At 40.8% G+C, this 14158-nt stretch overlaps 1 protein-coding gene across 5 annotated transcripts in view; it reads right to left on the bottom strand.

Annotated features, from left to right (window-relative positions):
- LOC308086266 (uncharacterized protein) overlaps window positions 1–14158 on the bottom strand; it is a 63602-nt gene that overhangs the window by 8487 nt on the left and 40957 nt on the right. For all 5 annotated transcript variants that reach the window (XM_080429735.1, XM_080429739.1, XM_080429738.1 and 2 more), the window contains 8 exons: window positions 13305–13356; window positions 12831–13079; window positions 10581–12360; window positions 10304–10477; window positions 8770–8919; window positions 8568–8608; window positions 3097–3123; window positions 196–1401 (listed from right to left, as the gene is read on the bottom strand). In XM_080429735.1, coding sequence (XP_080285861.1) covers window positions 196–1401; window positions 3097–3123; window positions 8568–8608; window positions 8770–8919; window positions 10304–10477; window positions 10581–12360; window positions 12831–13079; window positions 13305–13356 — 3679 coding nt within the window. The remainder of the gene's footprint in view (window positions 1–195; window positions 1402–3096; window positions 3124–8567; window positions 8609–8769; window positions 8920–10303; window positions 10478–10580; window positions 12361–12830; window positions 13080–13304; window positions 13357–14158) is intronic.

Raw genomic sequence — 14158 nt, 5'->3', positions numbered from 1 at the left:
GTACAAAAACGAATTTCACCCACTTTTTTACCTTGTAAACCTGTGATGTGACAATAAACCTGATTCTGATTCTGATTCTATATGCAGTAGCACCAAAAACAACTCTCCTATTAGGCCAAAGACCCACTTGTGGTGTTATATTACAGCACCTAACCCTAAATAGTGAGTATACAATGGAAGTAAGTAGGATCTCACCAGCATCACTTTGATCACGGATGACATCATCCCACTCCTTCTTCCTCTTTCTCAGCTCTTCATCTTTCTGCTGCACTTGTCTGTCTTTTTCTGCCAGGAGTTTATTACTTTCCTTCAATAGTTTGTCTTTCTCTCCTAGTTTCTTGTCTCTCTCTGTCAGTCTCTGGCTGATCTCCTCCATTTCACTATCTCTTTCCTTCAATTGAACTGTGAGTTTCTCTACTTGGTTGTTAAGACCCTGCAGGTCCTTGTCTTCCTCTCCTAGTTTCTTGTCTCTCTCTGTCAGTGTATGGTTGATCTCCTCCAGTTCACTATCTTTTTGCTTCAGTTGAACTGTGAGCTTCTCTACTTGGTTGTCTTTCTCTTCTAGTTTCTTGTCTATCTGTGTCAGTAGTTTGTCTTTCTCTCCTAGTTGCTTGTCTCTCTCTGTCAGTCTCTGGCTGATCTCCTCCAGTTCACCCTCTCTTTGCTTCAATTGAACTGTGAACTTCTCTACTAGGTTGTCTCTCTCTCCTAGTTTCTTGTCTCTCTCTGTCAGTCCCTGGCTGATCTCCTCCAGTTCACTCTCTCTTTGCTTCAGTTGAACTGTGAGCTTCTCTACTTGGCTGTCTTTCTCTCCTAGTTTCTTGTCTCTCTCTGTCAGTAGTTTGTCTTTCTCTCCTAGTTCCTTGACTCTCTCTGTCAGTCTCTGGCTGATCTCCTCCAGTTCACCCTCTCTTTGCTTCAATTGAACTGTGAACTTCTCTACTAGGTTGTCTCTCTCTCCTAGTTTCTTGTCTCTCTCTGTCAGTAGTTTGTCTTTCTCTCCTAGTTCCTTGACTCTCTCTGTCAGTCTCTGGCTGATCTCCTTCAGTTCACTCCCTCTTTGCTTCAGCTGAACTGTGAGCTTCTCTACTAGGTTGTCTCTCTCTCCTAGTTTCTTGTCTCTCTCTGTCAGTCTCTGGCTGATCTCTTCCAGTTCACCCTCTCTTTGCTTCAATTGAACTGTGAACTTCTCTACTAGGTTGTCTCTCTCTCCTAGTTTCTTGTCTCTCTCTGTCAGTAGTTTGTCTTTCTCTCCTAGTTCCTTGACTCTCTCTGTCAGTCTCTGGCTGATCTCCTTCAGTTCACTCCCTCTTTGCTTCAGCTGAACTGTGAGCTTCTCTACTAGGTTGTCTTTCTCTCCTAGTTCTCTGTCTTTCTGTCTCATGTCATCCAGGTGTCTTCCTGAAATAAACAAACACACACATAAATAAATAATCATTGCCTCTGCCATGTTTTACCCTTGTGTCTGTTTGTGAACAGAATAATGTCTTAATGTAATGTGTGGAATCACCAACTTTCTTGGATAAGAAGTGTCTGTTTAACTTTATTTGGCTGCTGTTCACCTGGCAGGCTGTCTGTAATAAGAGCGTCTTTGTTTGCTGCATCCAAGTACCCTACTGATGTCAGTTGTGCTCCATCCATTCATCTGCAGTATATATCTATCTACTGTTTCTATCTATCTATAGCCTAGTATCTATCTATCTATAGCCTAGTATCTATCTATCTATAGCCTAGTATCTATCTATCTATCTATAGGCCTAGTATCTATCTATCTATCGCCTAGTATCTATCTATCTATCGCCTAGTTTCTCTATCTCTCTCTATATAGTCTAGTATCTATCTGTCTGCACACACACACACACACACACACACACACACACACACACACACACACACACACACACACACACACACACAAAATTCAGGAAGCCAGCATTTTGTCCTATTTGATATCAATGAAATTAGACTGTTTGAGAATCATGGCCCTCATTTATGAAAGTGCCGTGGATCGAAAAACGGATGTACACTGATCTCACCATAATTGTTAGCATTTATCATTCACACACATCGTCACTTTGACTTGAGCTTAAGGTTCACTCAAATCTCACATCAGGTCTCCAGGTCGTGTAACCTCTGGTGACTGCTCTGCTTCATTACACACAGGGTTCTTTTGGGGGAGGGGGAGAAAGGCTCCCTTAGATCTACATGCAATATCTTTGTTTTAATTCATTAAACCTTCAGCATATGTACACATGCATATGATCTTGGTATATTATATAAACCAACAGCATTTTTCAGAAGCTGCCACATTACTTTATGTAAACAACTTCACAGTATCTTCTATATACAACAGTTTAGGTAGAAACAGTGGGGTTGTGCACAATATTACTTTAATATTATTGCATCGACAGGGTGCTAATGGATGTTCAAAAGGAGCCGTGGATTTCACAGTCCCAACTGGGGACCGTACGGCAGAGGGACGGGACCTCATTGGTTAGGGTTATGTTTGGTATGTAGGCTTAACAGACAACGCACGTTTAGTCAAATATCTTTATTTATGTAAATGCTTAATGCAGAAAAGGACCACAATGGAAACAAGCCTTCGGGCTTTCTTGTGTTTATTTTCAATCAATCGATCCATCGTGTTTCAGGTTTTTGTTTTATAGGATATATTTTTAAAGGGCTAGAAGTTCATAATTTACTAGTAGTAAATTACTACTGTATCTCCACAGTGATTTTCTTCCACACTGCATTGTTCTGACTATATAACACTTTTTAGTTTGTTCAACTGGACTTGAGCTGTTATGATTGAGGTCATGTGTTGTTATATTTGTGTCAGGTGTAGCGTATGTCTGTGTGCAGGTCAGGGTGTCTGTGTATGCAAATAGGTGTGTGTGAGGCCGCAAATTCCCTCTTTCTTATTGGCTTCCCAGAATAACTCATGGGGACGCGCCTCTGAAAGAAGGGCGTGTTATGTAAATCACGATCGGTTAAACGGCTCCGGTTTCAACACTCCATAGATAAATGAGGGACATTTTGTCCACAGGTGCAGCGGCTGCCTTGAATGGCAGCCACTGCACTTACTTACTAACTTACCGTTCATTGTGATCAACTCTGTAGCCACTGGAAGAGAAGAGACAACACTGTTTATGTACAATACCCCTCATTGTAATATTACTTAACCCTTCCATTGTGTTAAGGTCATTTTTGACCCGTTTTCAAGTTTAAATAGGTAAAAAGTACCCTTTACATTTCTTTATTGGAACGAGGCTTCATGATATACTCTGAAATAGCCATTTTAATGCAACAACATTATTTATCATAATTTTAATTAATTCTGATGGTCTCTATAAAAAAAGTGACACTTGTGGTGTTAGGGTCCGAAATGACCCGGCAGAGAAGTGTGGCTCAATTCCCCCCAAATTGTCAATATTCAATGTTTACATGTTTGAGAGTGAGAGAGACTCAATTAGCATTTGCTATCAGGAGTAAAATAAAGTTTGAGTTTATGAAAAATAAATGACTTTTTACCTTCTATGGTATACGGGTCAAAAATGACCGTAACACCACTAGTGTCATTTTTAAAGTTAAAAAACGAAAACAAGTATTTTTTTTGAAGAGTGTTCTAATTATTATTCTTAATTATTCTATTATAGCTAGATAACATCATTATCCATTGCCTTCATTATAGGAAATTTAATGAGTGAATTTTAACATTTTTATAATAGAAAACGAGGTATATTGAAAGATGAAACCCTAGCCCTAACCCAACATAATATTTTAAAAAGTGTTTACATGGATATGAATGCATTACAAGTCAGCTATGAGGTGGGAGAAAAAAATGAATGAGTATTTTTTTTAGTATTTTGGGCTGATTTAAATCACAGGACCCGCTAACACCACTAGTGGATGCAGATTTCTAATACCTGGGAGGGAATTCATAAGAATCGTGCACTTGGTGACAAGTTTTTGATTTTTGGCATGGTGTTAGGTATGGGCATAAGGTTTTCAAAAAACATCGGCTGCAAGTTGGGATCGCCCCCTAGTGGTCTGTTTGCAATTAATCCAATATTAGATAGGTATGGTCGAAACCCCAAATAATTGATGGAAAAGATTTTTCAGTGGATTCTGTTACTATTGGGTATGCTAAATAACATACAAAAAAAATTGGAAAATCGAACTTCTAGAAACACATAATTTTGAAGTTGGCGTCCACGATGGCTGGCGGGAGCTTAACATGCTTATAAGCGGGGAGGGAATATATAAAAAATCATAACAATTGTGCTCTTGGTGACAAGTTTTAGATTTTTGGCATGCTGTTAAGTATGGGCATAAGGTTTGAAAACCATCGGAAGCAAGTTGGGATCACCCCCTAGTGTTGTTTGCAATGAATCCAATATTAGATAGGTTAGTATATGGTTGAAACCCCAAATAATTTATAAAAGGTATTTTCAATGGATTCTGTTACTATTGGGTATGCTAAATAACATGCAAAAAAATCTAGGAAAATCAAACTTCTGGAAGGCATCATTTTCAAGATGGCACATATTCCCTCCCAGTTTATGGGCATTTTAAGCTCCCGCCATCTTGAAAATTATGTCTTTACAGGAGTCCATTGAAAATACCTTCTATAAACTAGAAAATATTGTTCCTCGAAGAAACAATGTGGGCTCGCTTTAAAGGCAAAAAACTGTAGTTATAAAAAGTACAAATTCAGTTTGACTCTGTATCTCTGTCTTTGTGTTGTGTGTGGGTGTAAGCTTGCCTCCGGTTGATCAGATCGGGAGCACCTGTTATTATTCTCCTAATTGTCATCAGTTAAACACCTGCTTGCATAGCTTATGGCAGTAAGGGGATGGTTATGTTGACCAATACACACCATTAGAGTTGAATTGGAGCTTGAAATTTACAAGATTATTGCCATCAAAATGTCACCCTTTTACACACACATTCATACACCGATGGTGGAGGAAACCATGCAAGGCACCAACCTGCTCATCGGGGGCAAATAGGGGTTCAGCGTCTTGCTCAAGGACACTTCGACACTAATTCTGGGGGAGCCTGGGATCGAACTGGGAACCTTGCAGTTGCCATCCGGCCGCTTTACCGGCCACTCTACCCCTGAGCGACTGCCGCCCCCTGTACTCACACTTACAAAATACTGTCAAGCTTTTTCCAAAATAGCAGATCTACAAGCTCACAACGCATCACATTCTGGATCGTCTTTTTCCGAATAGTCAAAGTATGACAGAGGGAGGGGTATGTCATGTGGTGTAGGTGGTGGGGGGCGGTGGAGTATGGGGTGTGTGTGTGTGTGTGGGGGGGGTGGTCGTTTTGGAGCTTGAAATACACACACGTTTTAGCATCAAAATTACTTTGAGTACCAAAGTAAAAGTACTTACATTTTCAGAAAATAGCAGATCTACAAGCTCATAAAGCATCACATTGTAGATCGGCTGTGTGTGGTTACTGCAGGTTTTGTATTAATAATCAAATCTGCAAAGTAACAAGTAACTAAAGCTGTCATATGCTGTAATTGTAGTGGAGTAAAAGTAACAAAAATGGAAAGGAAAATAAAAGTACCTCAAAATTAAACTGTGTATTGTAAGCACTTGCATAGTACTTGAGTAAATATACTTAGTTACTTTACAGCACCACTGAGCAGCCAATGACTGACAAGCTAGCTAACACCAGGTGTACTGATTGCTAGAGTGCTAGAGTGAAGAGAGACATGGGTTTATATTAATGGCCTTAAAGGAGAATTTTGGACTAAAGTTTTCTTACCTTTTCTATGACGTTATGATATCTTAGGATGAATGGTACAGTAGAAAATTTTCATAACTCCACCCCTGAGCCGCCACAGCTTAAAAGGTGCGTGGATAGGCCTTAGGTTAGATCACATATTTTGATAGCTTTTTTTTCTTATTTTTTTTTAGATCTGACGTTCATAGTGACAGAACACTGTCCCCCCCAAAAAAAAAAAAAAAAAAAAAACAGAAGTCTCGCTATACGAGATTGAAATCTCGAGATTTCAATCTCGTCTAGCGAGACTTCTGTTTTTTTTTTTTTTTTTTTTTTTTGGTTGCATAGTGTTCTGTCACTATGAACGTCAGATCTCACCAATTATTTTTTTTAAAGCAATTAAAATATGTGATCTAACCTAAGGCCTATCCGCGCACCTTTTAAGCTGTGGCGGCTCAGGGGTGGAGTTATGAAATTTTTCTACTGTACCATTCATCCTAAGATATCATAACGTCATAGAAAAGGTAAGAAAACTTTAGTCCAAAATTCTCCTTTAACTTAAAATGTATACATCACACAGCTTAGATCTTTGGATTAAATCGGAGAGCAGACCTGTGCGCACTTGGTGATGTAAAAAACATATCTGTAGTGTAAAAAAGGCCGCAGTTGACTTTACAAAAACAGGGGGCATTTCTCATCTCAAGTGAAAGAAAAAGGGGTTTTCAGTTGAAATAACATTGACTTTCCCATAGACTTGGGGTGTTTAAAGTTAAATATTTCAAAAACTACAAACTATTTCAAAAAGAAAAGTACAAGCACCCATGTCCACAGTAAGCTGGATTATTTTAAGTTTGAATGGAGTTTCTAAGTGAAAGTATGTGGGAGTAGTTAGGTGCCATACTTTTGGGAGAGAATAATGAAGAAATAGTGAAGATATCTATAGTGTGCTCCACAATTATTTGGGGTTTCAACCATATACTAACCTATCTAATATTGGATTCATTGCAAATAGACCACTAGGATGCGATCCCAACTTGCTTCCGATGGTTTTTGAAAACCTGCCCATACCTAACAGCATGCCAAAAATCAAAAGCTCACCAAGTGCACAATTGTTATGATTTTTTATATATTCCCTCCCCGCTTATAAGCATGTTAAGCTCCCGCCAGCCATAGTGGACGCCAACTTGAAAATTATGCGTTTCTAGAAGTTTGATTTTCCTATTTTTTTGTATGTTATTTAGCATACCTGATAGTAACAGAATCCATTGAAAAATCTCTTCCATCAATGATTTGGGGTTTCAACCATACCTATCTAATATTGGATTCATTGCAAACAGACCACTAGGGGGCGATCCCAACTTGCAGCCGATGGTTTTTGAAAACCTTATGCCCATACCTAACAGCATGCCAAAAATCAAAAACTTGTCACCAAGTGCACAATCTTGATGATTTCGGCCGAATTCCCTCCAAGCTATTATTTCTCATGCAGGTAGTGAAATGTTTGTGGAGAGGCCCTGTGTGTGTGCTGTGTGTGTGTGTGTGTGTGTGCATACGTACAGTAAAGTATGTATGTAGATGCATGGCTGTGTGTGTTACATGACGTCAGCTGTCGGTGTGCATGCTGCGTGGTTGAGTCTGGGACAAGGCCCCCAACGTGTGTGTGTGTGTGTGTGTGTGTGTGTGTGTGTGTGTGTGTGTGTGTGTGTGTGTGTGTGTGTGTGTGTGAGAGAGACAACACAGCCTGCATTTGTCAGGGCAGTTTTGAGTTTTGAGGAGGTAATGGTAAATGGTGCATTTATATAGCACTTTTATCAAAAGCACTTTACATAGATTGTGCATTACATTCACCCATTCATACACACATTCACACACACATTCATACACCGATGGCGGGGGAAACCATGCAAGGCACCAACCTGCTCATCGGGAGCAATTAGGGGTTCAATGTCTTGCTCAAGGACACTTCTACACTAACTCTGGGGGAGCGCCCCAGCCCGGGATCGAACTGAGAACCTTTCGGTTTCCAGTTCACTTCCAGTTCACTCTACCCGGCCACTACCTGAGCCACTGCCGCCCCGTAATGAACAATGAGAAGGTAATGAACAATGCCCATCCAACCACTCTGGATACCTGAAATCACTGTCGCAGGTCTCCCAACAACAGTTTGACCATAGTGTTATTATGGTATTCCTATTATTTTATTAATGTTGCTAATTATGATCTATATGTGTGCTACTTCACATTTACTTCTATGATATGAATGGGAGCGTTGTTTGAATCTATGGGGAATCACAACAGTTGCTAATAAGCTAGCATTGGACAATCGCTATTGGGGGTGGGGCTTAGTGAAAGGTCCATTATCAGTATTTTAACTCTTACAGGGGGATTACCTCTCTTATGGAGTATTTGTCTAAGTTATATAAGTTATATAAAACATAACTCCTCCCCGTGTCCCCTTAGGTAGGTACCCTCACAAAAAAACATGCAGTAATCCTGGTCTCTATACTGCCTCCCCCTGGTCAGCCGGGGCGCCTGATGGAGGGGAAAGAAACTGGTTGGAAAAACGTGTTCCTCCCACGAGCTACGTCCTACCGGGGAAACCCCACATCAGGCGATAAGAAGCGGCCTGCTCACTCCTCATGCATTGAAGGAGGCATGAGCTCAGTTCGGGGCTCTGCCCAGGGTGGCAGAGGGAGAGTAACACCCAGGATTACAAGCTTAGGCATGGGCAATGGGTGAAAAATGGGTTCCAAAATCGTGCGATAAAAAAAAAAAAAAAAAAATTAGGTTATGTAAAACACTACAGAAACAGAATACACACTTACACTTCCTTCGATCCAGCCAACACACTTCATCATGGTCGACACTGGGGGTGAGGGAGAGACAAAGTCAGGCCTGCATATTGTCTTTGATGATAGAAACACTAATTGATAATGATTTTAAATATTAAACAATACTACCCAACAGCACAGTGTTTCACTACTTTAAACCTACTATACCAGTATAGTGACATCAATATCTCCATACCTAAGAGTCTGCAGTGGGAGAGCAGAGAGAAGTGCTACTGATGCTCCTGGATGATTGAAGCTCAAATCCAACACTTTAAGATGGGAGTTGGATCTCAGAGCTGTGGCCAGATGCGAACAGCCTTTCTCTGTGATCAAACAGAATGACAATCTACGCACGCACGCGCACGCGCACACGCACACACACACACACACACACACACACACATGTAGATCTGCTATTTTATGTGTGCACCGTCGTCGTGCAACGAAGCACACATCTGGCTTTATTTGTGCTCATTACTCAGTTTGTTCTCTTTCCTTTCTTTTATTTAAGAAAAAAAGGCTTTCTCTTTCTTGGGGAAAGACATGACTATTTACTTCTACAGCGTGAGCTACTCTTAGCTGCTCTCAACCGTGTAACGTCAGCTGGCTTTCTGCAACACATTGCCTATGTAAAGCCTGCTTTCCATTGTTCAGTGTTCATATCCAGTCCAGAGCCCGCCTATTATATCCAGTAATTTGCACACACACACACACACACACACACACACACACACAGTTTCCGTATCCGCTCTAGACCGGAAGTGCAGCTGATTGGTCCCATCCAAGCACAGGGAGCGGGCTAAACCATTTTGACCTTTTTTAAGGGGTGAGAGGAGCCACAGAAAGCCTCATTTATTACAGTTTTAGATACAAAGTTCAGTCTCACTAATTAGATTATTTTTAAATAAAAACAAGAGCTGTCGCCTTTAAAGTCTCACCCCCCACCCCCTAATAGTAGGGTGATTTCACGTTATATGGGACATTAAGTGGGACATCTCTACTTTGTATAATCTGCTAAATCAGTAGATATCCTAAAGTGGTCTTGAATTATTGCTACAACATTAAATTGCCACTAAACAGTAGTTAGTCTAATATAACTAAATGAGTTAGCCTACATGAAATTATAAAGTTGAGTTCTGTCTGTGTCAACAAAGCAAACAGGACCCTACACGTTTAGTTGCGTCACACCAAAATTTCCACCTGGTCACCAGGACCAGGTCCAGATGACCAGGTGGTTCAGCGTTCCGTTCCGGGGTACGATACGCAGCGTTCACACTAATCACAACATCTGGCAAGTGGTCCCAAGTCCGCAAACCGGGACCATAGTCTGAATCGCCGCTGAGACTGTTCATAATAAAACCATTTGGCATGTCTTTTATACAATTTCACACATTTTCCACAGCCCTTCATGAATGTAACGTCAACAATTATCGCATGACAGTGACATCACTGATGCATCCTTGGTATCTATATTACAACTATGCCATATGCCATCAACTATCTGTATACAACAGAAATAATGAAATAACACAAAGTGGAACTATTTACATGTGTGAATATCATAACTGTTTATGCTTGTGTGTGTGGGGATGGGGGGTGCCTGAGAGTCTTGTTCCACAAAGAATAAAGTAATAGGAAACAGGCCAGTTCTCAGGGTACATACAGTACATAATTAGACCTATTTCATCCCATCTAGACGTGTATTTAAACCAGGGTGCAGCAATACTGACCTAAGAGTCTTCAATTTACAGTGTGGACTCCCCAGTCCAACAGAGAGCTTCTTTACTCCTGCGTCCTGTAGATCATTGTTGCTGAGGTCCAATTCTGTCAGATTAGAGCTGCTGGAGCCGAGAACTGATGATAACTCCTCACAGCATCTCTCTGTGAGGTTACATCCACTCAGCCTGAGAAAGCATTATTGATAAAAATCAATATGATTATTGCATTTCATTTTCTATTAAAGATTACATATATATATTTAATCTGACCAGTTATCAGTGCACCTACAGAGCTCTATTGGAGGCTTTGACCACTGGCAGCAGCCTCAGAAGAGCCTCCTCTGAAGCAGAGTATTTCTTCAGGTCAAACACTTCCAGCTCTTTTCCTGATGACAGCAAGATGAAGACCAGAGGTGACCACTGAGCAGGAGAGAGTTGGACTGTGGAGAGACTTCCTGAGTTCAGGTACTGTTGGATCTCCTTCTCTAGAGAATGATCATTCAGCTCATTCAGACAGTAGAACAGGTTGATGCTTCTCTCTGTAGAGGGATTGTCACTGATCATCTTCTTGATGTATTCAATTGTCTTCTGATTGGTCTGTGACATGTTTTGTATCTTCATAGGAAGCAGTCTACCTAACAGCATCTGGTTGGTCTCCAGTGAGAGGCCCAGCAGAAAACGGAGGAACAAGTCTAGGTGTCCATTTGGACTCTGTAGGGCCTTGTTTATAGCAGTCTGGCAGAAGGCTTCCTTGCCTTTATATAGCATAGACAACTTGAAGGATTGTGACAGTAGGTTGACACCGGTGTTGAAGAAAGAGTGAAATACATAAAGAGCAGCCAGAAACTCCTGAACAATCAGATGGACAAAGCAGAACACCTTGTCCGTGTGCATACCAAACTCCTCTTTAAAGAAATGTGTGAACACTCCTGAGTACACTGCTGCATCTTCAATATCAATGCCACAATCTGTTAGGTCTTTTTCATAGAAGATCAGGTTGCCTTTCTCCAGCTGGTCAAAGGCCAGTTTTCCCAGTGACAGAATGGCCTGAACTGAATTCAAGTCAAACTGTGCCTGAGCTTTGTTATGGTACTTAGCCTTCTTCTGTTTGAGATGAACCAGTATGAAGTGGATGAACATCACAGTCGGGGTCTTTGTAAGTGCTACGTTCTCATTTTCTCTCAACATGTTCTCCAGAACTGCAGCAATGCTCCAACAGAAGACTGGGATGTGACACATGATGTGGAGGCAACGTGATGTCTGGATGTGTGAGATGATAGTTGTGGCCTGTTTCTTGTCATCACGGAATCTATTGATGAAGAACTCCTTCTTCTGGGGGTCAGTGAATCCTCTCACATCTGTCTGCCTGTCAACGTGTTCAGAAGGGATCTGATTGGCTGCTGCAGGTCGTGTGGTTATCCAGATGCGAGCAAAGGGAAGCAGCTTGCCCGTGATGAGGTTTGTGACAAGCAGAGCCACTGTGGTTGGCGTTGTGACAGTTATGTAGGCACTGTTGTCAAACTGTAGAGGAGGCCTACACTCATCTAATCCATCAAAGATGAACACAGTATTGGGATTGTTGAAGTCGCAGATTGGTACGCCCTTGGTTTCAACAAAAAAGGCATGAATCAGTTGCTCCAAGTTGTACATCTCCTTCACAGAATTCAGCTCACGGAACGTGAATGGAAACATGAAGTGAGTACTCTGGTTGGCTTTGTCTTCTGCCCAGTCCAAAGCACACTTCTGAACGAGGACTGATTTTCCAATGCCAGCCACACCCTTTGTCATCACTGTTCTGATTGGATACTTTTCAGGAGGTAAAGGTATAAAGAGGTCTTCATATTTGATTGGTGTTTCTTGTGTGGCTGATTTCCTGGACATTGCTTCAATCTGTCTGACCTCATGTTCAATATTGCCCTGTCCACTCCCTCCCGTTGTGATGTAGATCTCTGTGAAGATCTCTTTCAGAGGTGTTGGGTTTCCTTCATCTTCCTCGTTTAGTTTCCACCCAAAGAAAGGCTGAAACCTCGTCTTCAAATTCATCTTGAGTTGTTGTTGAGCAAGAGTTTCTAAATGACCAAAGAACAGAGGACATAAGTTATTTTAAATGTGGTCCGCAAATGAGATATATTTCAGAATTTAGCAAATTAAATAACATTTCGGCTAATGAGAAGAGAGAGGCCTCCGGTCGGGCAAAGTATTACGATAATACAGTATGCAACTCAAACGGTGCTGAGTCCGCAGTAGTAGGCTTCACACCGCTCACAGGCACTGACTGTCTAGCTTCTCGCTTGGATAATAAAACCTGTTGCTGACATCACACCTGTCTTGTAGCATCGAGATGCTATCCATGGTTTAAAGAAATGTAAAATGGCAACAATTTTCCTCTGGTGATTGTGTTGTGACATGCATTCACTCTATGGCATTGCTGCTATAAATCATAATAGGGTTGTGTGTGCCGGACATTTTTCTTTTCATTATTTATTGAAAATAAATAAACATTAAAAAAAGAGTAATTGAATACTACATCTGATCTTACCACGTGCACGGCTCTTAAACAGGTGGGGTTGGTGTTGTTTAAGGGCATCATAAAATGCTGCTCTGATGACTGTTGCACCTTGATCTATCATCGTTGTATACAGCTCCCTCATTTGGTCGATAGGTGTCTTCTCAGCTAGAATCTTTTGATAGATCTCATGATGGACCATGGTTCCTAAACTGTCTACTATAGCCATGACTGAGGAGGCCTTTTGAATCAACCTTGCTCTGTTCTGCATCACAAAGTGTGCTGTTTGAAAAGGAAGAGGGTGATTTAGATAAATGCAAATTATCAATCAATGAAAAAAGAAAGCTCTCTGCAACTCTACATTCCCACATAGATAGTAGTATAACAACTGGTTCATTTATGTTTGGGAATATGATATTGAGGATGTACATCCTGGAAAACAAAAGGAAAACACAACCAACAACCTCCTCACATTTACCTCAAGTAACTGTACAGAAAAAAACTCACCCTTTTCAGCATCAGCATCATTTTTTTCTGAAGTCCAGCCATCATCAGCATCCTGTTGGACAGTTATGTTATTTTAATCAGATGCTTGAACAACATTGTATTTTAGTATTGGCTACAGGCAGCAGTGGCTTTCAACCTAAAATCCACCACCCTTTCTTTTCTTGCGACTGTTAGATATTTATATATAGCAATAACCACCCATTGTAGTGATACAATGTTACAATATTATTATACTGTAACATTATATTATAATATATACAACATTTTATTGGGCATTGTCGATGCACAATGTATACTTCATGTAACAGTGTGTTCACATGGGAAGCTATTATATGTCTAATTGAGCCATTGTTTCTTCCTCTTAAATAAGACCTGGAACGCATCTGTGTCATTTTTAGATTTGAGCTTAAAAAGCATTATTTTACACTTTGGCTATTCAAAAATAGCAGATATACAAGCTCGTTATGAGCTTGTAGAACATTTTTAACTCAAATCTTTGCTTCTGAGGGTCCCTGGAACAACATATTTTGAGATGGGGTCCGCCGCCAAATACATATCATTTTGGGGGTCCTTGACATGAAAAGGTTTGAGCACCACTGATATAGAAACATAAGTTTTTCAGAAAACTGTTGGGATTTAGAACTAGAAGACAGTTGTAGAATCGGCTTCAGGTCTTAATGGGTTAAACAGGCATTACACACATTTGAAGATTTTGAAACAAGGGATTATATCTCCTCGCTGGCTAAGGAATGTCATAGGATCCTGGGATGGATGGATGGATGGATGGATGGATGGATGGATGGATGGATGGATGGATGGATGGATGGATGGATGGATGGATGGATGGATGGATG

Source organism: Gymnoscopelus braueri, assembly GCF_963280865.1.
Source record: "Gymnoscopelus braueri genome assembly, chromosome: 6".
Lineage (NCBI taxonomy): Eukaryota > Metazoa > Chordata > Actinopteri > Myctophiformes > Myctophidae > Gymnoscopelus > Gymnoscopelus braueri.
This window is presented reverse-complemented; position numbering and strand designations above follow the sequence as displayed.